This window comes from Phaethon lepturus, unplaced genomic scaffold (assembly GCF_000687285.1).
Source record: "Phaethon lepturus isolate BGI_N335 unplaced genomic scaffold, ASM68728v1 scaffold7901, whole genome shotgun sequence".
NCBI classification, from domain to species: Eukaryota; Metazoa; Chordata; class Aves; order Phaethontiformes; family Phaethontidae; genus Phaethon; species Phaethon lepturus.
The window spans coordinates 79547-106625 of record NW_010519779.1 but is presented as its reverse complement, the minus strand read 5'-3'; the positions used below and the strand labels follow the sequence as shown (position 1 = coordinate 106625).

Below are 27079 nucleotides of genomic sequence, written 5' to 3'. Positions count from 1 at the left end.
TACTGTTGTTGTGTGTTATTCCCCCCCCCCCCCCTTTTCCCCCCCTAGCTTTTATTTTGAAAGCTATTTTTAGGTAGATTAGTAGGGTAGCATGTTTTAGTTTAGAGGTCTGGTTGCATGGTAAGTACAATAATATTTTTGTTGAGGATGGTGCACTTCTCTGTTTTGGAAATACCTTCTGTTATGTCGAAGCTTAGAATCACAGAATGATAGAATATCCTGAGTTGAAAGGGACCAGTGAGGATCATATTGTCCAACTCCAGACTCCGCAGAGGGCAACCCAGAAATTGAACCATATTGCTAAAAGCATTGTTCAAGTGTTTCTTGAACACTTGACAGACTTAGGACCATGACTCTGATTAGAATTAACAATTTTTATAACGCACCCATTTTTAAAAAGGGTAGCAAGGAGGACCCTGGGAACTACCGACCTGTCAGCCTCACCACTGTGCCTGGGACGACCATGGAATAAATCCTCCCAGAAGCTATGCTAAGGCACATGGAGGACAGGGAGGTGATTCGAGACAGCCAGCATGGCTTCACCAAGAGCAAGTCCTGCCTGACCATTGTCGCATCCAGAGAGTAGTGGTCAATGGCTCAATGTCCAGATGGAAATAATATTGTCAAATAAATAATAATAATATTGTTGAAGTGGTGTCCCTCAGGGGTACGTGTTGGGACCAGTACTATTTATCATCTTTGTCAACGACACGGACAGCAGGGTAGAGTGCACCCTCAGCAAGTTTGCAGATGACACAAAGACGAGTGGTGCAGTTGACGTGCCTGAGGTTCAGGGTGCCATCCAGAGGGACCTGCACAAGCTTGAGGAATGGGCCCATGTGAACTTCATGAGGTTCAAAAAGGCCAAGTGCAGGGTCCTGCACCTGGGTCAAGGCAATCCCCGGTATCAGTACAGGATGGAGGATGAAGGGATTGAGAGTAGCCCTGCCAAGAAGGACTTGGGGGTACTGGTGGATGAAAAGCTGGACACGAGCTGGCAATGTGTGCTCATGGCCCAGAAGGCCAACCATATCCTGGGCTGCATCCAAAGCAGTGTAGCCAGCAGGTGGAGGGAGGGGATTCTGCCCCTCCACTCTGCTCTGGTGAGACCCGACCTGGAGTCCTGCATCCAGCCCTGCACCCTCAGCACAGGAAAGACATGGACCTGTTGATGCGGGTCCAGAGGAGGGCCACCAAAATGATCAGAGGGATGGAACACCTCTCCTGTGAGGACAGGCTGAGAGAGTTGTGATTGTTCACAGGCTGGAGGACTTTTTAGCAGGGCCTGTAGCAACAGGGCAAGGGATAATGGTTTTGAACTAAAAGAGGGCAGATTCAGACTAGATATAATGAAGAAATTTTTCACATTGAGGGTAGTGAAACCCTGGCCCAGGTTGGCCAGAAAGGTGGTAGATGTCCCATCCCTGGAAACATTCGAGATGAGGTTGGATGGGGCTCTGACCTTTAAAGGTCCCTTCCAACCTGAACTATTCTATGACTCTGTAAATGGGGTTTTTTTGTGCTGTTCTTGCATTTTTGGGGGATGGAAGGAGTTGGGGGGCCTTTTTTTGTTTGAATTGTTTGTTTGTGTGGCTGGTTGCTGCTTGTTTTTTGTTTTTAAAAGTGCCCTGAAAGTATATTCATCTCGTTCTGTATATCTGTGTATATCTGGATATGTAAGGAAGACTTTCTTGTATTTCAGTTGCAAGGCTAATGGGTAGTAAACCAGATACTGAGAAAATTTTCTCAGTGTTTGAAAGGCAATGTTTCTGGCTGAATGGGCCAGTGGTATTAACTGAGAACCCTTGATGCTTGTCTGTGACTTCTGTTCTATTCTGGTCTTTGCATGGAACAGAGACACCTTACTTTGGCCAGTGCTTTTGTTCTGGCAGAGGAGGCTGATTGGAGAGCCCTTGTTATGCAGTGCTGGCTACATATTTGCATCTAGTGTAAAGCTGTGTTTCATCTGCACCTATATACAACACTGCTGCAGTCCTACCAGAACATGTCACTGGCAACAAAATTTGCCTCCTTATTTTTACTTCTGACCATGACTGCAGAGAAATTCTCTGTGGTTCTGCTCCAGCTTTATCACAAAGAAAAACATTGTTTCTCTGTTTTTCTCTACTTGAATATCCTTTTTCCACAATCAGTGTCTGAATGCACACAAGCTGACCCTGTTCCTCTGTCTTTAGTGTTTGTCAGTCAGCTGGACTGAACTGTACCAGTGAGAAACTATGCGTCAGCAGTGTCTGGCATATCGTTGCCTTACACTGATGGAAACCTTTCTGTCCTGTGCTGACTCATACGCTGTGCTAGACAGAGACCGTCCCACAAGATTTCAGTGGCAGTTTAGGATTGGAGTGCTTCTCCGAGTGCGTTGAATTCCATTTTATATGAATAAAGCATGTTGAGTTTATGAGAATAATTTTAATAACATGTTGCTTCTAAGTGTATTTAGTAATTACTTCCTTACTCTATCACAAAGCTGTGTATTGCTCTTCTGAATACATAAAAAGGAAAATTCTTTCTGTTTTATAGTAGAAGTCTAAAAATACATCATGCTTGTGTTTTGGGGTTAATTCCTGGCCCAGGGCAGTATGATATAATGTCTTTCAAGCAATCTGGTCTAAAAAGAAAAACATTTATGTGTCATCCTTTTTCTCAGTCTTTGAGAATATCTTTGAGAATATATTTTGTTGTCTTGAGTAGGCTAAGAAACTCCTCTCTTGTACAACTTTAAGCCAGTTCTAGTTGAGTGATTTTTAACAACTCTATGTATTTAGTATTGGAAGAATAAAACTAATTTTATTATTTCATACATTCTGTTGATTTCATCCATTACCTTTGTACACTCAGTTTACACCTAAGTTTTTAAAATCTGTATATGAAGTACCTGAGTCTGGACAGATCTTGTCAATGTATATACCTAGGACTTAAAATGTTTTGCTTTTAGTTAGTAAAGAGGCTAACTTAAGCGAATTGCTTTTACTTTATCACTGTCCCTGTACTTGTTGTTCATTGCCTGCACACTTTATTAAATAAACTTGTAGTACAAATATTATCAATAACTTGGTAGAAAGAGCCATCACTAGAGCATGTTAGCTACGCAGTCCAGAAAAATGGCTTTTTTCACCCCACTTACTAACCTGTTTTGTTGTCAGTCACCTACAGGGGCAGTAGGTGTTTGTGTTCTTAATTTTGCAGTATTTAAAGGTGTTATTCCCTGTCCTGATGGGCTTAATATATTAAAGATATGTCAATATCATTAACGTTGATATTAACCATTATATGTGTAATGATTAATGTGTTTGTATCTTAAAATATCAATACTAGATTAAGGTGACTGCTTTATACATTGATACTGTGACGTTCATTCCTTTTTTTCCTTTGATCCCAATCTTAGGGATCTCTTGACAGTAGTAGCCCACTGTTTCAGTCCTGCTAAGATCTGCCTTACCTTCAGACTGAAGTTTTAAGGATCCTTGATCACAACCATGCAGCCTGTAACCCCACACCAGATTGATTGTATGGATTACATGTGCTTCTGGCTTTGATGTGAGAGGAAGACAGAGGCACTGGTTAGAAGCAAATCCTACTGCTATGAAACATACTGCATCTCTGACCCTCATAGCAAAGAAGAACAATTTGAAAGACAACTGAGCTTAAATACCAGGAATATATATAGGCAAAATGATGTTAAGTTAGTTGCTCTACTTTAAAGTTCTGCTTTGCATTTCCAGTCCTATTCAGTGAGTTGATAAATGTCTTGTGTCTTATGACAGGTCCATATTTATTCTCTTGGTATGGCACTCTTTTGGGGAGCTGACCATGAAGTTCCTCAAAGTCAGGTAAGTTTATATTTGATCTTGTTTAATACTGCAACTTCAGACTTGATCATTTGACTGAATCTTCATTTGAGTTAGCATGGCAGGGTTATCGTAATGAGACACTGAAGAGTAAGATTTCTTTCCTGTACTTGGAGCTTTTTCCTGTGGAGCCTGTGAGGGTGGTGGTATTGTCTTGCAGAAAGAAGGTGCTGATACTACATTTCTTTTAGTTTCCCTGAAGAGATATCTGGGCTAGTCTATCCTGTAGTGTCAGAGGCTGAAAGACAACAGTTTAAGGTGCTGACAAAGGAGAAAATTATTTGTTTTGATTTAAGCCTATATAAAAACAAATATTTAAATAACCTTGTTGCTTTAATCATAATAAAGCAACTTGTTCTCTATGCTGCCATAACTTCTATGAGTCTGGACTTGGCACATGCAGATACTTGCATTACACAATGGTCAAGGAAGGGTATGAATTGTTTGGAGGAGGGAGTAGACTCTTGCTATTGACTTGTCAGTCAATGCCAACCCAGTTGCAGACTGCTTAGAGGTGAGTGTTATTGCTTAATGGGGTTATTTCACACACCCAGCAGAACTCCTAGACTGTCTTTTCAAAACTGACTGATGATGTGATTCATCATCTTCCTGGGTGCTCCTTCCCCACCCCCAATTAAACCTTCAGAAGTTGGTATCGAAAAGAGTGAAAATAAGATGAAATGCACCCAAAAAACCATTTAATTATGTACTTGCAGTTGCAGGATTTGGCAGAGCATTGTGCAGCTACACGAGATAAGCTATTTCTGTTTCATATTTCGGTTCAGTCCTCCTGGTTGGTGTTATGTCTAAGAAAATTTTGAAAGGCTCTTTTGCAATTTAAGTGTTCAGTTCCTAATATTTTCTTTAATAGAGTGGTAGCTGGGTTCTCAGTTGTACTGATTTGAAGTAGCTGCCTGAATGTTTGAAGCTATGACTTTTTTTAGGGATACTTATTTGTAATGCCTACTGTGCCTGTCCCAAAAGCCCCAGTATTTTCTTAAACAGCTATCCCCTTTCTTTGCTCTCCTGTCTTGTAGGAGATGAAAGGAACAGTATTCAGCAGTAGGGGGAGAGTTACTTAAGGTAGGTAGAGGTAGGTGTTGAGCATAAAGTAGGCATGAATTTTAGTCCCCTTTTTCTTTGGTTCTTCCTTTGGTATTAGACTGTAGCAATAGTTTTGCAGTGTTGAAGTGGGAAGGAGGGCTCTACCTTTTGATGTAACAGTATTTTTCTAAAGACAGTGTGGTGAGGTATGCCTGGAAAGAACATGGGAGCAGAAGTCTAGAATTAACCTTTGGAATGTTCTCATGTGGTGTCTCTGCCCTGTTAGTTAGTGGAGGCAAAAGGACAGTCTGTGTATGGCATTACTTTTAAGTGTTAATTTGCATGTGCAGTTCCTTCCCCGCATTTGCCTGCCTATGTTGGTTGATGAGCTGCTTCTCTGCTGGGAGTGGCTGAATACAAGAGTAATTTTTATGATTAGTTAGAAGTGCTAAACAGTTAGATGGGAAAAGCCTATGTTAATTAAATCAGGGTGGTCCCAAATACTTTTTTTTATGGTACAGTTTAAGAGTACTAAGGCAGGGAAGATTGGAAGATTGTGATGGTTTGAAGTGCTCTGTGATGCAAAAAGCACAACAATGCTTGTACTTTGTGGGTAACCACCCACTTTGGGAGAGTTGTGGATCAGAAAGCTCAAGTCCCAAGTGCCTTCAGCATCTGAGAACAAGTGTTATCGCTGACTATAGCATACCCTGAGGAGTGATATTCCGCATACAGCGTGCTGGATTAACTGAACGGGTAGTGGAGAATTAAACCTAGATTGTTCTTAACCATATGTGTGTTGTCCTGCAGCTATGATGCTCTGCTTCCTTAACCAGTAGCTTTGCTATTTTGTTCCTTACTTTTTTGTTGATATTGGTTGATGTCCGATTGGACCTTGGAAGTGCTAACACAGCTGCTGCAAAATATTGGTGAGGTGAGGAACTGTAGAAAATGAGTGTAGCAGACAGAGGGTTACAAAATGATTGTAATGAAGATTGAATTTTATGCTTGTGACTGGCAGAATGTTCAAAATTAACAAAGAAAATTTCCTCTGAAGCATTTCACTAGTCATTAGGCCCTTGAAACAGGAAAGCATTGGTGTCCTGACCTTACAGATCAGGATGCTTGTTTGAACCAGATTGTAGAGTAGGAATCGAATCTAGATGCTGAATGCCTGTGCCCTGATCTACAACCACTATTTTGTTTCACCACCTAGGCGGTGACTTTCAAATTGGCACTCAGATAATGTAGGCAATAAGTCTGGTGAATTTTACTGTGTTGAATGCCTTTTGTTTCTGTGTGTACCACAAGTCGTCATTAAAACTGCTTCTCCTATTCCTCTTGTTTTTGTTTGCCACTAGCCTATCAAACTCGGAGATCATCTCAACAGCATACTCCTTGGCATGTGCGAAGATGTCATTTATGCACGTGTATCTGTACGGACTGTTCTGGATGCTTGCAGTGCCCACATAAGGAATAGTAACTGTGCCCCTTCTTTTTCATATGTGAAGCAGTTGGTCAGACTGGTTCTGGGAAGCCTGTCTGGGGTAAGTCTGTGTCAACATTTGAGGAGTAATAGAGTTGTGCAGGAAGAGAGCAAAGGTGATAATTCAGAATCACTCTGCAGTCATTTTTCCTCTTGTTCTACTATGTTGCGATTTTGACAAGGGGGAGTGATGAAATGAGAGCATTGCTTCTCTCCTTGTACCAGTTTGTGCATTTGACAACTCCTCCTGGAATATGCATTCACGACTACTGTTTCTGAGGAAGGTAATTTTGTGAGCTGTTTGTCTTTATTGAAAGAAAAGTAGGGAAAAACAGGAGAACAAAAAAGATGAACTCTGGGGCAAGCCTTAGACTTGTTGCTACTTGAAATGCTTCAAAAATGATTGCTGTGAATTTTCTTTTTTAAAGTTACGTTTGATTTTTGGAGAGTTGTTTATTAACAGGAAGAGGGACTTAGGCAGTGTGCCAGTTCTCTTGCACTTTTGCTCAGCTCTTGGATATGGTAATTGTAAGAGGACATTATTGTCTAATGATGACAAATGCATTAAACTGTTTGCAGAAGTGAAAGAAACTACATGAACTCATATTGCAAAGTTACTATTCCTGACAGGCAGCCTCTCCCTTCACCTAAACCATTACAACATAACTTCAGAATAGTTAAAGAATTTCAAGGCTGAGTGGAAAAGAAGGCCGTAAATTGTCAATATTGTTAGATTGTTCTTTGGCCAATACTTTCTTTCCATGTGTTCTGTTATGATTATAACAACTGCTGAGCGGTTTATTATTGCTGGAATGATATCACATTATTATATAATGATATCACAGGTGGTCCTGAATTTTATCCAGTTTTATATCATTGGATCTCCTTTTTTTTTTTTTCCCTTTTATCTCATAGGAGTGTCTGGAGACACAGCACTATAATTGGAAGAAAAATGTTTGACTTGATAATGCTTCCTTTTTAAAAAAAATCTATTGTGATCTAGTTGTTAGATAGTTTCTTCCCCAGTCTGGTTTGGAAACACTTGCATGAGGTCAGAGGTCCTAGCATTTGTCTAATATTTGGCAGCAGCTGATTATAACAGGCCTCCAGAAATAGTGCTGAGCGTGAGCTCCACAAAGCATTGTCTAGTCTATGAGGTTATGTCGGTCAGTCTGGTGCCCCTCGCTGTAATGTCTGAAGTCTTGTGTAGATGCTGAGTGGAGCTAGTTTGTGATTCAATGAAATAAAGGCCTACAGGGCCTTAATCAGTGAAGCTATTAAAATAAAGAACCAAACCTTAAATTGTGCTATGAGCTATAGAAACTGCCACTGTGGGGAGCGAGTCATTAGTCTCCAAGTTCTTAATGGCCCTTTCTGCTTAACAAATGTTCTGCTTTTCCTCATCTTGTTCTTGTCAGCAGGCTTTCGGAGGAAGTCTGAAGTTAGTATCACAGACTAATCTACACCGGTGTGCCAAAGACTGCAATAGTGGTCCTAAATGCATGTACTGAAATCCAGTGGAGACCGGAATCCAGCAAGTGTGTTCCCGTCTCCTATACCATGTTGATAACGAAGGAGCAGGACTACTGGCAGTTAGCCGGTGCTGAAGTTTAGCAAAACTTCTAGATTTCATCTGCCAGTAACCTTTTTAACCTAGTTCATAGTGTGTTACTGCATTGGCTTTGCAAGAAGACAAGAACAAAATAGCTGAATAGAACTGAGTGTTGACAGAACAACAACGATGTAGCTGTGCTGCTGTCTTTTTGTGCACCTTAGCTAGCCATCCCTGCTGTTTTTAATGTTTAGTGCTCTGTATGTGTGCTGGAATTTTTAAGTTAATAAGAAAAGCATATAAAATTGATTTTTTTTCGGAACCATATTACAACTTGCTATTCCAAGATCAACATGCCTCCAATCTTGATTGGCCTTATCAAAGGCTAGAGATGTCTCAGCTCAGTGACTGGTCATTTGGTGGTCTATGAAGCACAGCTGAGAGGTCCTGTTTTAATGTTTTCACTTTCCATGTTAATATGCTTTGTAAAGGGCAATACGGCACAAGACTCATTAAATTTGTTTAATGTTAATTGAGTTGAATTGTAACTGTGATGGATAGAAGGCTGCTTGATTTCTCCTTCTCACCTCCTAGCTAAGCCCCTGTCCAAGTTATGCTGATTCCCACTGTATCAAAAGATCTCATTAAAGATTCTTTGTTGTAACAAATAAGCTCTTCTTTGCATGTACATGTGAAATAATTTTATTTTTTTTAGGGAAGTAGTGATTTTAAAAAAAAAAATTTACAAGTTAATGAGAGTAGTTAAACCTGATAAACAAAAGGAATGTACCTGAGGTGCTAAAGAAGAGACTTCTCAAAAATGCATGAGATTTTACATTTGTAATAACTTATGTGAGGTATCAGCCTAAAACAATCAGGTACTTGTACTATCAGGTACAAGACTGTTCTTCCTGTTACACAGAAGACTCATCAGGGCCAATCACAAGTTCCAGTCATGTTGCAACCATGGGACATGGTTTTTGAGTGTTGCTGTCTCTTCAGTTTGCTGTATCAGTGGAATGTATTTAAGCTACATGTTTATGAACTTAATTTACACATAGTGGGAAAAAGTAGACCAAATGTGTAGTAAAAGTAACGAACAGATTATTCAAATATAGATAATTCTAGGCGATGTTCTCACTGATGAATGTGGTTTTTATGAAAAAAGTTTAAACTTCCACTCTGAACTTAAACTTAACTGTTTGGCACTGACTTACATTGTGCATTTCCATAATGGACACTTGTTTTATACTAATGTGAGCTCTTTCAATATTTGACTTCTGCGTTACTGCCTGTTTTGCAGGTGGATCAACTTTCTTGCAATGGAGATAGAAAATTGCAGCCAGACAGGAGCCAGGCTATTCGGGAGAGGCTGAGGGGAAAAGGACTTCCCATAGGTAAGTGCTTCATTGCAGTAAGGGTTATGGCAATAAATAACAGTCCTGTGGAAGACCAAGTTTGGGTAGACTTTGTGTCCACAGAAATTGAATAGTGGAGGACTTGCTGACATTCACAGAACTCTGATGGTTCAGTGCATAGGTAAGTTTTGGTGATAGTGACATGAGAATAATTGTTTCAAGCAAATGCATGCCTTTTTCCAGTTCAGTTCTGATGGTAGGAACAGGTTTTAAAGGTTCTCAGCCAAAAGTTTTGTTTCTGGAGAAGGGGAATCTTCAGCTGAGACAGGTCAGCTAGAGGACCAGGAAGCAGCTTTTCTTAGTTCCTTCTTTCTGGTGGACTCTGCTTTTGCTTCATAGCTCTAGTTGCACACAGCCTCTTTACCTGCTTCCTAGGCAGCCCTGGACTCTTCCTCTCTGCACACAAAGGTTTTTTCTGCCTCCTCTTTTTTCCCTCAGGAGAGGTATTATATGTTCTGTCACAGCTCTGCTGTGCTTTAACAGTGTGAGGTGGACATGGAGGCCAGGTAGGGTTGTACTGTTACTTCAGGGAAGCGAGGATGAAACTGGGAGGGGCAGGGATGAGACGGGCTGTTTTGGAGGCAAACTGTTGCTGTTGCCACTGTGGAGGAAAAAGGATAAAGTGATGTAGGTTGACAGCTGATGCTGGCCATGACTTCATTAGATGTCATGACCTCGTTTCAGGTCAGTGGCAGCATCAGCTCTGTGCTAGGCTTCTCAGAGAAGTGGATATATTCTGCCGAAAGACTGGTCTCGTATCTTTCTGGAGGAATTGTGGGGCTGTGTAGGAGTTATAAGGCATCAGCTTGGACCACTCTAAGTCATTGTGATGCAGGCAGTGAGATGTGATAATCAGATGAGACCATTATTGCCTTAAAACATTCATCTGTAAATGGAGTATCTCAGTGCGACATCACCCACAAATACTCAACACCACAAGTGTTAGCAACACAGGGTTTTCATCCACCTCACATTATCTCTCTGCCTATTTACCAGCAGTAAACTTGGAACAAAGTAATGTTGCTGATGTACTGGAGTTGCTTCTCTGGTTTTTAGTTTTGTATGAAGCAACCAAAATAATCCATGGAGTTGTCAGTGGTAAAAGAAACTGCAAGAATTTTGAGACACGAGTCTGGCAAGGCATTAGTGGTCTTCCTCTATTGATTCTTTTCAGATGAGTCCTAGATTAGGCTACTTTTTGATATAAAAACCTTATGTCAGTGGTTGCCAGCCCTTCCACAGTACAGCACTGTGTTTAGGAACAGTTTCTGGTACAAGCTGTCTCTTCGTTTTCTGGCACAAATGCACTGTTTTGACCGCTTTCTCAGGGGCTTTGTTTTCTTACTGGCTTTTTTCTCGTCGTCTTTTCCAGAATATTTGTGTAGTAATAGGAAGATCTGTAGGAATACAGGGTTTGCGACTAGATCAAACTAGTTGACTGGATTTGAAAACCATGTAATGCCTTTTTTTCTTTTAACTTATTAAGCTCTTTCTTAAAATTAATTCTTTCCCTGGTTCCCATCAATTTTATAAGGGTTGTGCCAGAACTTTATTGTCCTGATTGTTGAATTGTTAGTTTATTTAACCCTGTTCTTCCCAATTTCCAATGTGTTGTATTCAGTTTCTTTACACACCTTTGTTCTTTGCCAGTACAAACCTATTCAATATTCCTCACCTTTTTTTTTTTTTTAAGAACTTTATTTGAGCACACTGCCACTTGGCTACTACCTCGAGCTTTCTCATTTCCATACCCTCTTTCCATCATCTGTTCTGCTTTTTATCTGATGATCATCATAAACTGCATGTTTTGATAATGGTCAGAATATTTGTTAAGTTTTGGAGATATAGCAAGGTTGTCTTAATTCTGTTCTCGCTGCATTAGCAACCCTGATTATTCTTTTCTTTGCTTTTTCTAGTTTAGTTTTCACTAATACAACTCAACAATTTTTTGCTGGTTTGCTTTTCATTTTCTTAGAAAATCCTAACTTTTTTAAACACTTGTATGATTTGAGGGGGTTTTTTGTTCATTTGTTTTTCTACTTACAACTTTGTTGAAACTTTTTAGCAGATTTTTTTTCTCCCCAGAAGTAATGCTTGTCCTCAAAGTCTTAAGTATATCTTAAAAAAAAACAAAAAAAACTTTTTGTTTAGGTTCTACAAAATTTTAGAGATTGGTGTAGTAACTCCAGACATAATCTCCATGGCTTTCTGGCTCAGTACTAGGGTGAATAACATCCCTGTAATGTTGGAAACTTTCTCTGAAGACTATGCCTTTAACTTAAGAGATATAGATTAGATGATCTAAAATTGCTGGTTTTCTAGTGTATCCTCTGACTTGAAAAAATGTCATGGATCAAATATTTTTTCCTATTGTCCTTGCTTTTTTGAATCTCTTAGTACATATGACTTTGCTTATGAGATGGTTAAGAGGCATTGCTTTTTATATTACTGAAAATTCAGTTAGGATGCAGTGTCTGAGTCTCTGAAGGGCCTTGGAGGTGAATGTTTGTCTTGCTCCTGTTTGCTCACTTGCCTTCTGGCTCTGCTCGGGACTTCCAGGGTGCTGAGCAGAACAGTTTCCTTGCAGTTTGTGCACTTGTGAAATCACTGGATCGGGGAAGAACAACCAGAGTTAAGGGCTCTGTGGCATTGAGGAGTCCACTTGGCTCAGCCGCTATTGACCAATAAATTCAACACAGGGTTTTCAGTCAAAATCACTTCTTGCAAGGTTTCTCCTTTTAGGGAACATCACATTGTCTGAAGAGATCTAATTAAATATAATCTTTACTCAAATAATACTTGTGAAATGTGTGAACTTGATAATCCCCAGACTATAAAGTTGGCTGAATAGCCCCCATCCTCTAACCCCTGTTTCTCTGAAGTTGACTGAAAGTGCATGCATATGTAGAGTATTACAAATAATGTGTGGCACCACAGGGAATGAATGTTTGTGCATCACCATTCTTGTGTAAACATTATTTTGTCTGCACCACTCCAAGCCAGGTCCTGAAGGTACAAGTCATTAATGAGACGTTCTTGAATACTTGATTTTTTTCCTATTTTGTCAAGATGAACTATCAACCAGCAGAAATGTTCTTCAGTTACTGTGTCGGCTTTATGATATTTAGGTGTTACTCTTTTTTCTTCCCTCTATCCCTAGAAGTAGAAAATTTTTTTCATGTTTTCCATTATTTGAGTATTTTCAGCAAAGGAGATAAATTGAAGTCAATCATTCCTTTATTTTTTTACGTTCTGCCTGCCCTGCTTTCACTGAACCTGTTCCAATTTCTGTATCGCCTTCATTACTTGTGGAACTCTCATTATTTTTTCTCCTTTTCCCCAGAGGGTTTACAAGCCTCTTAGCTTCCCCAAAAGCTTTCCCAATTCTACTTCCATTATCAGTCCCATTTCGTGGTATATCTTAATAGTACCACCTTACTTCTCTGTATTTCAATATTAGATACAGTCCTTGATCTCTGCTTCACTGAGACCTCAGGGAATATAGAGTATCAGTAAAATACAAAACAGAACAAAGCAACCCACCCCCCCACCCCAAACTGGCTCTATCTCTTCTCAGTTCCACTTGGCATGTATAGTGATTTGTATATTTGAACATTAATAAGGACCCAGTGAAATGGGTGTCTGATATTAATGAGAGACGGCTCACGTTTCATTCAGGGCAATTTAATGCTTGGTTATTTCTTTTTCTGTAATGATATGCTGGTTTGCTGGTGCAAATTCTGTGAATAACAGCACAGATCATAGAATCATAGAATCTTTGGGTTGGAAGGGACCTTTAGAGTTCATCTAGTCCAACTCCCCTGCAGTGAGCAGGGACATCTTCAACTAGATCGGGTTGCTCAGAGCCCCGTCCAACCTGACCTCGAATGTTTCCAGGGATGGGGCATCTACCACCTCTCTGGGCAACCTGTGCTAGGGTTTCACCACAATCATTGTGAAAAATTTCTTCCTTATATCTAGTCTGAATCTGCCCTCTTTTTTTTTAAAACCATTACCCCGTCTCCTGTTGCTACAGGCCCTGCTAAGAAGTCTGTCCCTGTCTTTCTTGTAAGCCCCCTTAAGTACTGGAAGGCTGCAATAAGGTCTCCCTGGAGCCTTCTCTTCTCCAGGCTGTGAACAACCCCAACTCTCTCAGCTTGTCCTCACAGGAGAGGTGTTCCATCCCTCTGATCATTTTTGTGGCCCTCCTCTGGACCCGCATCAACAGGTCCATGTCTTTCCTGTGCTGAGGGCTCCAGAGCTGGACGCAGGACTCCAGGTGGGGTCTCACCAGAGCAGAGTGGAGGGGCAGAATCCCCTCCCTCCACCTGCTGGCTACACTGCTTTGGCTGCAGCCCAGGATACAGTTGGCCTTCTGGGCTGCGAGTGCACATTGTTGGTTCATGTCCAGCTTTCCATCCACCAGGACCCCCAAATCCTTCTCGGCAGGGCTGCTCTCAATCCCTTCATCCTCCAGCCTTTACTGATAACCGGGGATTGCCTTGACCCAGGTGCAGGACCCTGCACTTGGCCTTTTTGAGCCTCATGAAGTTCACATTGGCCCACTCCTCGAGCTTGTTCAGGTCCCTCCCCATGCCGTCCCTCAGGCACGTCAACTGCACCACTCAGCTTGGTGTCATCTGCAAACATGCTGAGGGTGCACCCTACCCCGCTGTCCATGTCTCTGACAAAGATGTTAAACAGTACTGGTCCCAACACGCACCCCTGAGGGACACAACACTTTGACAATGTTATCTCCATCTGCATGTTGAGCCATTGACCACTACCCTCTGGATACGACCATCCATTGGGTACAATGTTTCCCTTTTCCAGTCTCTAGGGTCTTCATCTGACTGCCATGACTTTGCAAATATCATGGAGAGTGGCTTGTCAAGTCTGTCAGCCAATTCCCTCAGGACTCTGGCATGCATATCGTCAGGTCCCATATACTTACAGATGTTCAGGTTGCTCAGGTGGTCTTGAACCTGATCTTCTCTTACAATGGGAGGGACTTTGCTGATGCCCTTGGGGCACAGCTTTTAGATTCCTGGAAAAGTGAGCTGTGGAATGTAGTACTGATTATACTGATGATAATCTCATAGAATGAGGAGCCACAGGTAGAAAGCCAGGTCAGGGCTTAAGAAAAATAGTAATGGTAAAAGAAAAAAAGAAACAAAAAAACAAATCAGAAAAGCAGAGTCCTTTTTTCCTCTGTTGACACTGTACTATTCTGCTGCTGTGTGTGGTTGAAATACGTGCCTCATTTCAATTGCAAAACAGCAAACACTTAGGAGGGTTTGCTTTCTAAGCATCCAGCTACCAGGCAGGATTATGATTCTGAGTAAACTGTCTTTCTAATAAGTTAGAAATTATGTCAATCATCTTATCTAAGTGTTTGGGTTTAACTTCATCTGAGAAGACATTTTGGGTCCAGTTTAGCACTGTGATGATTGGAGCAGGGGTGGGCAGCCACACATAAGGATGTGTTTCATTTTACCAGCATATTTAAGGAAGTAAATACGGATAGTGGAAGTCTTTCCTGGAGAGGACAGAAGACTTGTCTAATACTCACTGAGGTGAAGGTCTGTTGGGTCATTGTGAAAATCTTAAAGAGACTTTTCAATGAATAGAATAGCTGTCATATGGAGAAAAAAGCAGCGTATAGCTAAGCCGTTTATTATGAAAGAGTATCAGAATGTTACTATGAATATCTAACATAAGATAGGTGATAGATCATGTTAAGTTCATGAATGTAGAAATATTTCAGCAAGAGGGATGTGCTCCTAGTTGGAGAGTAGCCAACTAATACGTTACATACGTGCAGTCTTTGAAAAATGCTAAGCTTTTTGCTTTAAGTCTTTGAAAGTCATTAAGTTAAGATCAGTTTTCCATACCATGGTCATACAAAATCATAATTGCTGGGGCTTTATTGTTGGCTTAAGACAAATGTTTTGAAGTATTTTTCTACTTCATGTGTTTAAATTGGATATTTTGCTCTCCTTATGTACCAAGGTTGGATATTTTCAGCTATTCGTTTCCACCTTTATGTCTTGAAAATAATTGTTAAATTGATAAATAGCTTCACATTAGTATTCTCCCCAATTAAATTTATTTTTTGTCTCTTTCATGACTCAGTTTCTGTGGCCATCTTGGTGCATGAGCTTTATGGCAGGGCTGACTGCAGAAGTAGTTTATTCTAAATTAATATTACAGAATGTTTGCTTTTAGTCAAGTTATACTTGGAACACGGTATTTAGGAACTGACTTAGCCAGCAGTGCCAAGTGATAAAACCTGCTGTGAGTTATCTGAACCAATGAGTGTGATTTAAGTTTTGTACTCAAAACACTTTAGATCTTAAGATTCACTTCAAGAAGTATTTGTGGGAGTTGCTTGGTAAAAGTCTCCTGGTGTGACAAAAGATTAAGCAACTGTCAAACTCTTCCAAACGTAAAGCAAGAATTAATTCGCCATGTTACACTCCACCGCAAACTATGGCACTCATCCTTCGAAAGGATGCATAGTCTATTGAAAGCCCAGTTGAAATCTCCGTAACTTTTACATGCCTGCCAGCCTGCTTCCCAGCCTTCTAGTAATTGAAATCCTGCACCTTGTGTGTGTGTTTATGAAGTTCCAGCTTATATTGATGATCTGTGAACACCAAAGACAGACCTTTGCAGAAATATTTCATCTTTTAAAGAGATTTGGTTAACAGATGTCCTGGCTTTGCTTTCCTTCCTTGAGGGTCTGTGATTTTAACTTGACTTGTGCAATATGGTAGACTGTCATGAGTTAATCGTGTATGTTGCAATACTACAGTTGTATCCTGCAAAATTCTGACCTTTGTCACTGCCAAAAGAATATGAGCTACAAGAAAAAAGGCTTGGAATGAATTTAAAAGATCATTAAGGTTCACCTTAACTGTACATAACAGGAAATAATGGGAAATACTGAACAAAATTTTAGATGAACTCCCTGTTTAATTAGACTATATGCTCTGTGAGGTAGGTGTTGTAAACCGAATAAAAGATTCCAAGGCTAGGTGAAGATGCTTTTAATTTTAACAAGAAATGCTAGCATTATTTACTATTCTCTGGATTATCAATTACTAATGTGCATGCCCAGCAAAAACTCTCAGATAGAAGAAAATGTACCTTTTTTCTTTTGATCCAGGGAAATTGGTTGTGGATTGTTTTAGTTCCTGGGTGAAAATGCAGCTTTTAGTCTATAAAGAAATGGTTTATAGCAGTGACCTCCAAATGTGAATTGAAACAGCTTACTTGTTTTCTTGCTAAATCCAAGCACACAGATTTAACTTATCAAAAAATACAGCACAAACTTAATTCCAATGGCTTGAAAATCTCTCATCTGGAAATGTAATCTTTTTTCCTTTTTTTTCCCCTGTCTCCTCAGTACTAGGAAAAAAAAAGAACTGAGTAGGTGGAGAGTAATTTCCAGAGTTCAGCAAAACTAAATGGAAGCCAGATGAAGATTTTTTGGTTTAAAAAGAAAAAATTATTATTTCATACTCCAGAAACCATGCTTCTGTTCTTCCAATAATTGTTTCTTTTTGCATCTAGCAGTACTAGTGGTTGGTATTGGTAGAGATCTTTTAATTTTAAATGTAGTTGCTACTGCTTTACTGAGCTTCCAGCCTGGCAGTACTGGAACTGCTGTCACAGTGGTGCTGAGGACAAACTCAAAAAAACAAAACGAGAACGGACACAAAAACCAAACCAGATATTTTTCTGTGCAGAAAAGCAGCTGTATCGCTGAGCTTCTCCTGGGGTAGAAATCCAGGAATGGAATAGCTGGAGGGCCCTTTTGCCTACTTGGTTGAGAAATGTACCAAAAACAAACTTGGCCCATAAACCTGAGTGAGAAAGAATAGTGCAGGTGTCTTTTCTGCAGAGGTGCTGAGGAAGGGAAGAGGTAAAATGTTGCATTTACAAAGTGTTACTTGGCTCTTCTGAACAAGATGCCTGGTTTCTGGAGCTATTTGTTTTTTTTGATAGAGCAGCCATGTCAGTCCAAAGCAGAATGCAAATTTTTCTACAGGATTTATAGCTTGGCCATTACTTACAGTGCTTTCAATGGTCCTTGTGTCCAGCTCATTTCTTCCTTCACAAAGAATGCATTGTTTTAAGAGTGCTTCTGTCTGAAGCTTGGATTTTCTCAACAATTTAAAAAAGCAAAAGAAAGGAGGAGGTGCCATTCCTAGCAGTCAACCCACAGGCCACATCTGGCTCTGTCTTCTGTTTGGCACTCAGCCTGCCCCAAAGGGATTGCAAACCCAACGCCTCCATCAGCTACCCGCTCATATTTGAGAAACTAACTGCATTGTCTTGGGATAAGGATTTTTTTGTTGTTCTGTTTCCTGTGCAAAGATGGTGTGGGAGATGTTTTTTAAACTCCTGTATAATAATTTCCTCTTTTCAGACCTTCCAGCCTGGCAATGATTCTGTGTGTTTTCATGCACATGTGGGCAATCTCTGTCACCTCCAGCCCTTGTCCCTTCCCCACCCTCTCTTCCATGTCTATGTGTATATATCCGTAAGCTTTGCTAAAATGGAGCTGAAAAGGTATTCTGTTTTGTGCAAACAAAAGAAGAGGGCAACCAGAAAGACTTTAAAGAAACTTGAGTTTATTCAGTAAGAACAGGTACAATATGTGATGGCACTGTGTTTGCACTTACATAATATTTGGTTTATTGCCTGTATGATCAAGTTGGTACACAGGTAATTGCAGACAGACTGAATTTAGTTAGGACCAGATCACAACTCTCTTGCTTCAGAGGAAAATCAACTACATTTTCAACAATGGTCAGTGTGAGTAAAAGGTGATTTGTGAATGACAGTGGTGTCAAGAGGGGGGACGGGGGGTGTAGTTGCATTTGTAACTGAAGACACTAAAGGAAGAAGGGAGCAGATCCGTGGTTGTTTAGCAAATGTAATATCTGCCAGTTTAAAGTGTGTGGAAAACTAGATTTTCATTTTAGCACCACAAGGGAATTTCATTCTGAACTCTTGGTGATTAATAGTTATTTTTATTGTACATATTCCCTTGCTATATATTATACTTTGGAATCATGCAATTACTGTAATTGCATTTGAATTATTTACGGTCATTATAAATAATTGCACTAATGTAACATCAAGTAGAGAATAAACACCCAAGGGCAACACGCGAAATCAAGAACCCTGATACTATTCAGATGAGCATGAAGAAGAGTTTAGTTCAGCAGAGAAGTAATTGGGGAAGGGGAGAGCAAGCCTTTTGAAGTTACTTACATGCTGTAGTATCTTAATTGCTAATGGCTTGTCCTATCACCAGTTGTCCTGTCACCGTCACGGACAAGTAGGGACGCAATTCTTTGTCTGGTTATACTCTTGGGTAACTGAAGCATGGAGTAGCTCTGTGTGGTGTGGTCTCAGGTGAGGTACTTAATGTCTTTAGTGGAGACAGCATACTTTGGATAGGTCTCCAGAGTTTCCATTACAAATACAAGCCATTTTTTTAAAGGAAGGTTATAACATGAGTCTCTCCATCCATTATAATTTAAAGATGTAAAAGTTCCATTATGCAGTCATGTTCCTTTTGATCATTAGTTGGTTCTTTATATATAATTTTTTACTGGTAGTTCTTCCCTTCATTTTCCCCACGTATGTCATCAAAAAAGCTGGGGGGAAAAATTGATGGATAAATTACATATTGGCTTAATGAACTTTGACTTTTGTCTGCCATTCAACTGAGAATACATGTATTAAAGAAGGGTATAGGATTCCAGTATTCTCTATTCTGGAAGTGTACTGTTAGCTGAAAGCTAGACATATGGGCCTTGTGCTGAAAGAGACTTACTGGAGTCATTTAAGACCCTTGATCTATATAATGCTGAGGTAGTGTGTTGAGGAAGTCCAGGGGAAAAAAATGAAAATACCTTAACAGTTGATTTTGTGACTTAAAAAGTCTATAATAGTACTTTAAAAAAGTAAGGAGGAATGAGGACAGATTTAAGTTACTAGAAATAGAAGAATTGGCCTGGACTGATTGCTGGTTGCAATTTTTTCACTGGTATTTGCAAACGAGCTCCTTGTGTACTGAGAAGTCTTGCCCTTGATTGTTGACCTCTGCTCCCTGGTGCCAAAAGCAGCATGCATTCTTGGCTGAGATGAAGCTATGGGTCTGAAAGTTCTGTGTTGCTACATTGGTTTGGTTTGTTTCTCAGGATGCCCAACTTGAGCAGGCTGTGCACCCCTTGCCCCCCTAGTCTCTACCTTTCTCTGAGGATGATCCTTTAAACAGTTCATGATGACACTGTGAGCCAGTTTGGGGACAGCTTGTTGAAATGACGTTATGTAGAAAGGGATGGATTTTGCAAAGGTGGGAAGAAGTGCCAAGACTGGTGAAAAGCAGAAGTAGGAATGGGGAGATTAATAAAGGAAAGATGAAAGATGTCCAAGAGAATTTTATAGTCTCAAGACAATACTAAGACCAGCTCTAGATTCCTTTTGGTATTGTGCTAACAACTCATGTTGGCTGTGTATGTCAATGTGGATATAATTTAGACACACTCGGCAGAGTGGAAGAGCAGTGTGGAAGCGCAGTGCCTCCTGCACTGCTTCCTGATGGGACAGCTCATCTCCCGTCTCATCACACAGTTAGCTGAATGAGTGGCAAAGCTGTAGCGATGAATACTTTCCCAGTCACTACTGATGAGAGCGTTCATGGCATTCACTTTTCCTCATGAGAAAGCCCACGGTGGGTGGATGACTTGGGGAACAGAAAGCATCTCTTGCATGCCAAGGCAAGGAGTTTGTGTCTTCTGAGCCTCTGCATGAACTAGAAGCAGCTTCTGTTACATGTAGTCTGAATGCTACACATCCATGGAAACTACAGCTTTGGTGAGAAGGATGCTTCTTCCCCTCTCATGCTCTTTTTCACTGACAGCTGTGCTCTTTCACTGCTGTTCTCACCAGCATACAACAGATATGTTTATGTCTTCAGGTGTGCTATGGTGAGGATACCCACTGGTACTTAAAGTACATTGTGTCTCTTTTCACTGGATGTGATCCTGAAACAAGATAACGCTTCAACGTGCAGAGACCTGAATGATCTTTTGAACCAGGAGTGTTCTTTGGAGTCATGACCAATGATGTACCAACTAATCCTGAATTTACAGCCTTGGTAGTATATTTGAGTTGCAGCTGTTTTTCTTGGTTTTTCTTCTTTGTTTGCCATTGTTTTGTTCAGTAAGCTCTTGTACATTTAAGTACTTTCAGTGCTGAAGAGGTGGGTTTTTTGTTCTATTTTACACATTTAAAAAAATACGTGAAAACAGCATGTAGAGGAGGTTGTTTTGGCTTTTTCTGCCTAAAATTATCTTGGAACTCTCATTATTGGAGAGGATTCTCAGAGCTCTTCTTGATTTCCTTTTTCAGTGACCATATTAAATACTGCAGTATTTTGGTTTTTATCTCTCTAACAAATGACTGAGTTAAAATCCTGTTTAGGAATATCTGTCCTTGATATGCGTGTACATGAATGTGAAGTATGTGTTTGTAGAATGGATATCATCCTGCTGCTTTAGATAGATAGTGGCAACCTCAGATGGATTGGCTATTTTTAATAGGCTTTTTTATGTCTGTGAATATTATGTGTAATTCCCCAGCGTTATGACTGATGTATAGTTTGAGAATAAGATAATAGTGTAAGATTTACCTGACTGCAAATGTAACTATGTTTACCTGAGTTTACGATTAAAGCTGTGTTTGTAAAATAGGACATGATGCATCAGATGCTTTCAGATTAGTTCATTCTCATGGGCAAAAGTTTTCGTTTTATTCTCTTGGCTGAAACATGTGAGAATTGTGTCATTTCTTACAAGACGCTTTTTACATAATCCAAACCCTAACATTTTGCCATCATGTATTTGTGTGTTGGTAAGGGCTTCTTGGTCGCATTTGGCTTTAGTCTTGCTTTTTTTTTTAAACACCTGTTGTTAGTTTAATATCACAGAAATAGAAACTGAAACTGAAAACTAAGCCCCTCTTCAAGTAGAATATCAGAGTTGAAAGGTGTAAAGACAGTAAACTTAAAAAGCATTTCTGACTACAGTTAGTGAAGTGGGGCAGTTGAGTTCAATCGACTTTGGAAGAGCAGCAGGCAGCACTATAGAGCCATGTTTGAGAGTAGGAGATACAGCGCAGTAATTTACTTTGAGCTCACAACTGCTTTTTTTTGTGAGGATGTTTTCAAGGCTGCTGTTTCTTAAAAGATAATGGCAATATCACAGTATAGAGGGAACTAGCTGTAAGAAAGGCGTCACATGCCATATTGACTCCACCTGGGTTAGCAGGCATGGCTTAGGCAACCCAGCATAGAATATTTTTAGTGGGGTTTTCTCATCAGGGTTATCATGATGAGGTTGAGATTGACATATTAATGCAGTGTATATGCTGCAGATTGGAAAGGCTAGACTTCATAATAATTTTTCCAATGTATTTGGTCAGTTGGAGTTATGAGTAGATTACTGCCTGTGTGATATCTACAATAGACTTTGGATTTTCATAACTTTAATAAAGCAGAAACATTAAAAAAATTTAGTTTGCTTGCAGAAAGTAAGTAGTAGTTGGGTCGTCTTCGATACTATTTCTCTCTGGGATGTTACTCATATAATGGTCATAATTCTTTTACTCTGATCTCAGGAAGGCTTAAGAACATGAAAGGTAAACTTGTAGGTCATCTGCCATTGTCAAAAAATTTGATTGTATTTACCAATCTTTGTAATTAGTTTTGTAAAATCAGGCTAATACTTTGAGAAAATGTTATGCCAGAGACATACATAATCATCAAAGCTTCTTGGTGACCATGATATGATATTCTTCAGAGAGCACATATTTCATTGATACCATTCCACCTCTGACAGTTTATTTTATTCTGGAAGCAATTTCACGATAAGGGAGAGGGAGGAGAGTGTTCGTTAGTATTGGGTAGTCCATTTATTAATGAAACATGAAGTGTACAGGCTCATAGAATCACTTTTGATCTTAGAAGCTTTGTTGGTTTTGTTGTAAAGTGTTCTTTATCTGGAGAGACTGGCATCACCGAAAATAGTCATTAAAGGAAGACCAGGACTTTTAAAATTCCTAACTACACAGTCATTCTTCTCTTACTACTGACACTACTGCAGGGCATCTGTAAATATGTAGAACAAACCTGGACTTGTCATTAAAAATTGTAGGTGGTGTCTTTGGGTGTGAGAGGTGGGAGGAATGGCTGATTTCAGATTGCTCATTAAACAGTATTTTTGGTGATAGGCCAGACTATTTTAAAAATAAAACGAATGAGAAAACAACTTTCAGCATGTACGTGACAGTATTTTTTTCAAATGTTAATGCTGAATTATAGTAGGGCATATTTTTTTCTTGAGCACTTCAGCAATAAAAGAAATAAAATTCCTGTCAGATATGAAGTAGTTGGAGTTCTGTCTTTGTTGACTGAGGCAGCCCTTTAAGTAGCCATCTCAATGTTTTACATGGCAAAACCAAGGCAAAAATGTGTGCTTAGTATATAGTTTAACAGTAACTAACTTGTGTTGCAAGTACAATACACTCTTGTGTATTAAGTACAAAATTACATATATCAAATGTCTCCTTATTCCAGGAAAAACATCGGTGATAGATGCACCTGATGGACACAAAGCTCACTTCTCTCAACAGACCATGCTTAACAAAGGACTTAGCAAGTCTATGGGATTTCTGTCCATTAGAGGAACACAAGGCGAGGATGAGTTTTTCCAGGGCATTTCTGCAGATTACAGCTCAGGACAAGATGATGTTTTCTGTCCTCATAGATGTAAAACCAGTGAGTTTGAAAATAAAGGTCATCTTCATACAGATGTCATTCCCAAGCGGAAAGTATGGGCTTCCTCCACAGATTTGCTTTGCACAACTGAGAAAGCAGCTGAGAAGGACCATGCTGGAGGGTCTCACGGGCACAACCATCAGTGTGAAGCATTTACAGTACGGACTTCTACTACTACCAGAAACAAGGAAGCAAGATACTCTGATGGGAGCATAGCGCTGGATGTCTTCGGACCACACAAACTGGACCAAACACGCCATGTGCCCGAGACCTCAACTTCTGCAGCAATATCAAGTGCCTTTGACAGGATAAGAGAGAGGCAGAAGAAGTTGCAGCTTCTGAGGGAAGCTATGAATGTAGAAGGTTAGTGAAACTTTTTGATTTTCTGAGTATTCTGTTCATTAAACAGATTTCTCTTTATCATAAATTTGAGTTCTTTTGTAGCAGCTCTTGAAACTGCTAAGGTCTTTGCTTCGTCATCTTTTCATAGGTAAAGTGAAAGCATTAGAACATCTGTTGCCAATGAAGATAAATGTGCTTGTCCAGATTGCTTACCCAGTGAAAATAGTTGATCTCTGAAAGTCAACCAGTATCAAGTTCATCAGTTTCAAATTAGTAAAAGGAAAAAAACCCCTGGTAACAGCCAATTGTGAAGTTGAATTCAAGGATTTTCCTCGAAGGAAAATCCTCATCTCCAGCTATTAGAGATGGATTTATAGCCCAGAGGAAAGGGAGAATTTCACCTCTAGATCTCTCAGTTTTTGCACTGTATAATTCTGGATGATGCAGTTAAACCCTTAAATGTGAAGTGTTTTTTGGACTCATGTCAAGGTCTTTTACCTTAGTGGGAATACTTGACAACAAGTTCCATCAGTTAATTTAAAAAATGTGGGGTTTTTTTTGGCAGGGATGTCTTTTTATTTGTTCTCTGGAAACTTATAAAATGGTCTTTATGCAGAACTCTACAAAGGGAACTGCATATTGTTTGCTTTGAAAATATGACATGATTTTTCAGGGGCTGTAAATTCGGGACAGTTGGATAGAAACTGAGAGTAGAGTTGAATCCTGCTTGTGATGGTCCAGAAGGCATAACTTAGTCATCTAAGATATACAGTAGAAGAGCTGTATTACAGAGCTAGCTCAGTCACTTGGGCACATTCAAAATCCATACAGTTGAAAATTTGTGGTTCCTTGTCTGTTGTCTGACAGAAATAACCATGTTTAAAAAACAAAACAAACAACTTTTGTCTCAGTTTCCTCCAATGAGGTGTAAACACCTCCTTATTAAGGAGAGATTATAAAGACTTTTATCAGGGTTGAATTTCTAAAAATGCCTGTTCATGCCCCTTGTGGCCCTCTCAGGAGGCGCTTATATAGCAGTTAGCATGGAAAGACAATTCTTTCTCTCCTATGCGTGTGAGCATTGCGCTCCAGAAAGGAGTGTTATTGAAGTGGCATAGGCAGTTTAAAAAGCTACTGTCACTTCTGTACAAGTTGTACAGACAAGACAGCTGGAGCTTTTTTGTGCTATCAAGTTAGCATCTTCCAATGAGAGTCACATTATAATGTGAAGAAATGAACACAGACGGAGGTAGTACTGTGAAGATACTGTTGTTTATCTCAATAGAAGTTCACCATTTGTTGTTATCTACTGAGATGTCTGATGAGGTACAGGGAAGGTTGGTTGCTTTTTGGTTTAAGAGTCTAAAATTGAAGGGGACAATCTCAAGTGTATGAGTCAACTTGTATTTTTGGAGATAGGCAGCTGACAAAGTTTAAGAGGAGGCCACTCCCTGCATTGGGAAACCTTGTTGTTCAGGAGTGCAGGTTTGTGTTGCAAAACACAATATCAAAAGCTTGGCCAAACCCATTGATGAGCAAGTTTATCATTCTCATTCAAACAGATTGGGAGACAGCAGAAAACATAATGTGCCCATGTCTTGCAAACTGAGGTAGTTCAGATGCATGAAACTACTCAATTCATAAAGGGAATGGGTGAAAGTGCAGTCAAAGTAAACCAGGAACTAGGGCTTGATAGTCACAGGAGCCGAGTGACAAATCTATATAGGGAAGATTGAGGCAATAGCTAATGATTCACTGCCCATCCTTCTGAATTCACAGTCATTACTTGCTAGAAAAAAATGACGATACTTTCTCAACAGATAAGTAGGTTGCAATGTTCTTGTTTTCTGAGCTTTCTACTTTCAACAGAGGAAGGAAGTATGTTTCACTCTCGAATTGGTTATGAGTCTGTGCTCTGCTGTTTTATTTTAGGGTCTCAATTTTTTTATGGCAGTTAACTACTTAAAGAAAAGGTTTGGGCCAAAACCTAGTTGTGAATGTGAATTTTTAATGAGAGCCAGTTTAAAGGAGTATTTTAGCAAGATGGATGGGGAATGCTTTTTCACATAGGAGTTAGTTGCTGTTGTGTTTTACAGGGCTCGAGAAGCCTGACTGAAAGTATTCTATTCCACCGTAATGAGCTGATTCACAAAAGCCTTAACATGTAAAGTCTGCTGGTCTACTAAGACTTCTTTCCTTTTTCCTTTTCCTTCTTTTTTTCCATATGTTTTACTATTCCTTGTCTCACATCTTTTTTACAACAGATTGAAAAAAATCAATTTTTTTATGAAAGATCTGTTTAGATCTTTCATAAAAAGTGTCTACTTCTAGTTTCATCTGTCAAAGAAATGAAAATTGCAGTCTGTAAGGGGGTTTTTGTGCATTACTATTGTATGTAATTTTCAAGCACTTAGTGGGTAGACAGGTACTTCCAAATGTCAGGCATTATCAAGTATGTGTGGAATTGCTCTTCTGACATAAACCCAGCCTAGCTGAGAGAGATGAGCAACTGTGTGGAAAGCTGTGGTAAAATATGTCACCTATCTTGATAAAGGTAGCATCTTTATCTTGGGCAGCACTTAGTGCAAGGCTATCTTACTGCCTACAGCTGGTAGTCACATAGCAGATAGGTGGGCAACAACTAGAAATGGAGTGGGAATTCCACAGACAATGACTTTCCCTATGTGGGACATATCTCTCTCAAAGGAGAGGCATTGAAAGGAAAAATGAAGAAAGATAAAGTATTTGAAAGCTTGTGTAGTCAGGAATAAGGGTTCCGTTCAACTTGAGGGTGAGGAATGGGCAAGGAGTCATGGGAATGGGGTTGGACATTTGGTACAGTAGAGGGGACACAATCAGCCTTCTCTTTGGTAGGTTTGGGGATGTTTTCAATGTGGTTGAGTCCAGGTCTAAGTTACAGTTAAGTCTGCATAAATTGTAGTAAGCCTCTGCTTTCAGTTTTACGTTGTTTTTCAGTTTTTGAATTGTGAAGTGGTATTGGACTCTCTGGGTTAAACTTGGCCAGATAAAACTTCTTAAGGAACTTGTGTGATATGAGGATTATTTCTTCTTTAACTTACTTTGGGTTAGGCTGGCAAACTTTTGTTATTCATAAAACGTTAAAGAGCTGACTGTCTTGGAAGAAGAAAATGTTCTCATGCACAGGCTCTGGTATGCCAAGCTTCCACTCAGAACAGATTTTTACAATCCAAATTATAAACTCATGAAAAGTAGAGTTTATCGTGGAAGGAATGGCAGAGCTTTAATTACAGATGTGCTGTAATGGAATAGTTTGCAGTGATCTGCAGACCGTCTAAACTGCACTATAATCTACAGTCAGAACATCTCAGACTTAGACTCACAAACCTTCCAAAGACAGTTTTATCGGAAGTGCCTTGCTCCTGAACTTGCTGTTTTATACGTTATTCTGCTGTACGGTCTCAAGGTTGAGGTTGTTTATCTCTAGTATACAAAAAATGATGGTTTATGTTTAAGTGCTTAGCCAGA

The 27079-nt window shown here is 39.8% G+C and overlaps 1 protein-coding gene across 1 annotated transcript in view; it reads left to right on the top strand.

Annotated features, from left to right (window-relative positions):
* The window catches only part of PTPN13 (protein tyrosine phosphatase, non-receptor type 13 (APO-1/CD95 (Fas)-associated phosphatase)), a gene marked incomplete at its 3' end in the record, with an annotated part of 101849 nt that overhangs the window by 13397 nt on the left and 61373 nt on the right, over window positions 1–27079 (top strand). Inside the window, exons 3-6 of the mRNA XM_010297153.1 lie at window positions 3786–3851; window positions 6275–6460; window positions 9255–9348; window positions 23030–23593. Coding sequence (XP_010295455.1) covers window positions 3786–3851; window positions 6275–6460; window positions 9255–9348; window positions 23030–23593 — 910 coding nt within the window. The remainder of the gene's footprint in view (window positions 1–3785; window positions 3852–6274; window positions 6461–9254; window positions 9349–23029; window positions 23594–27079) is intronic.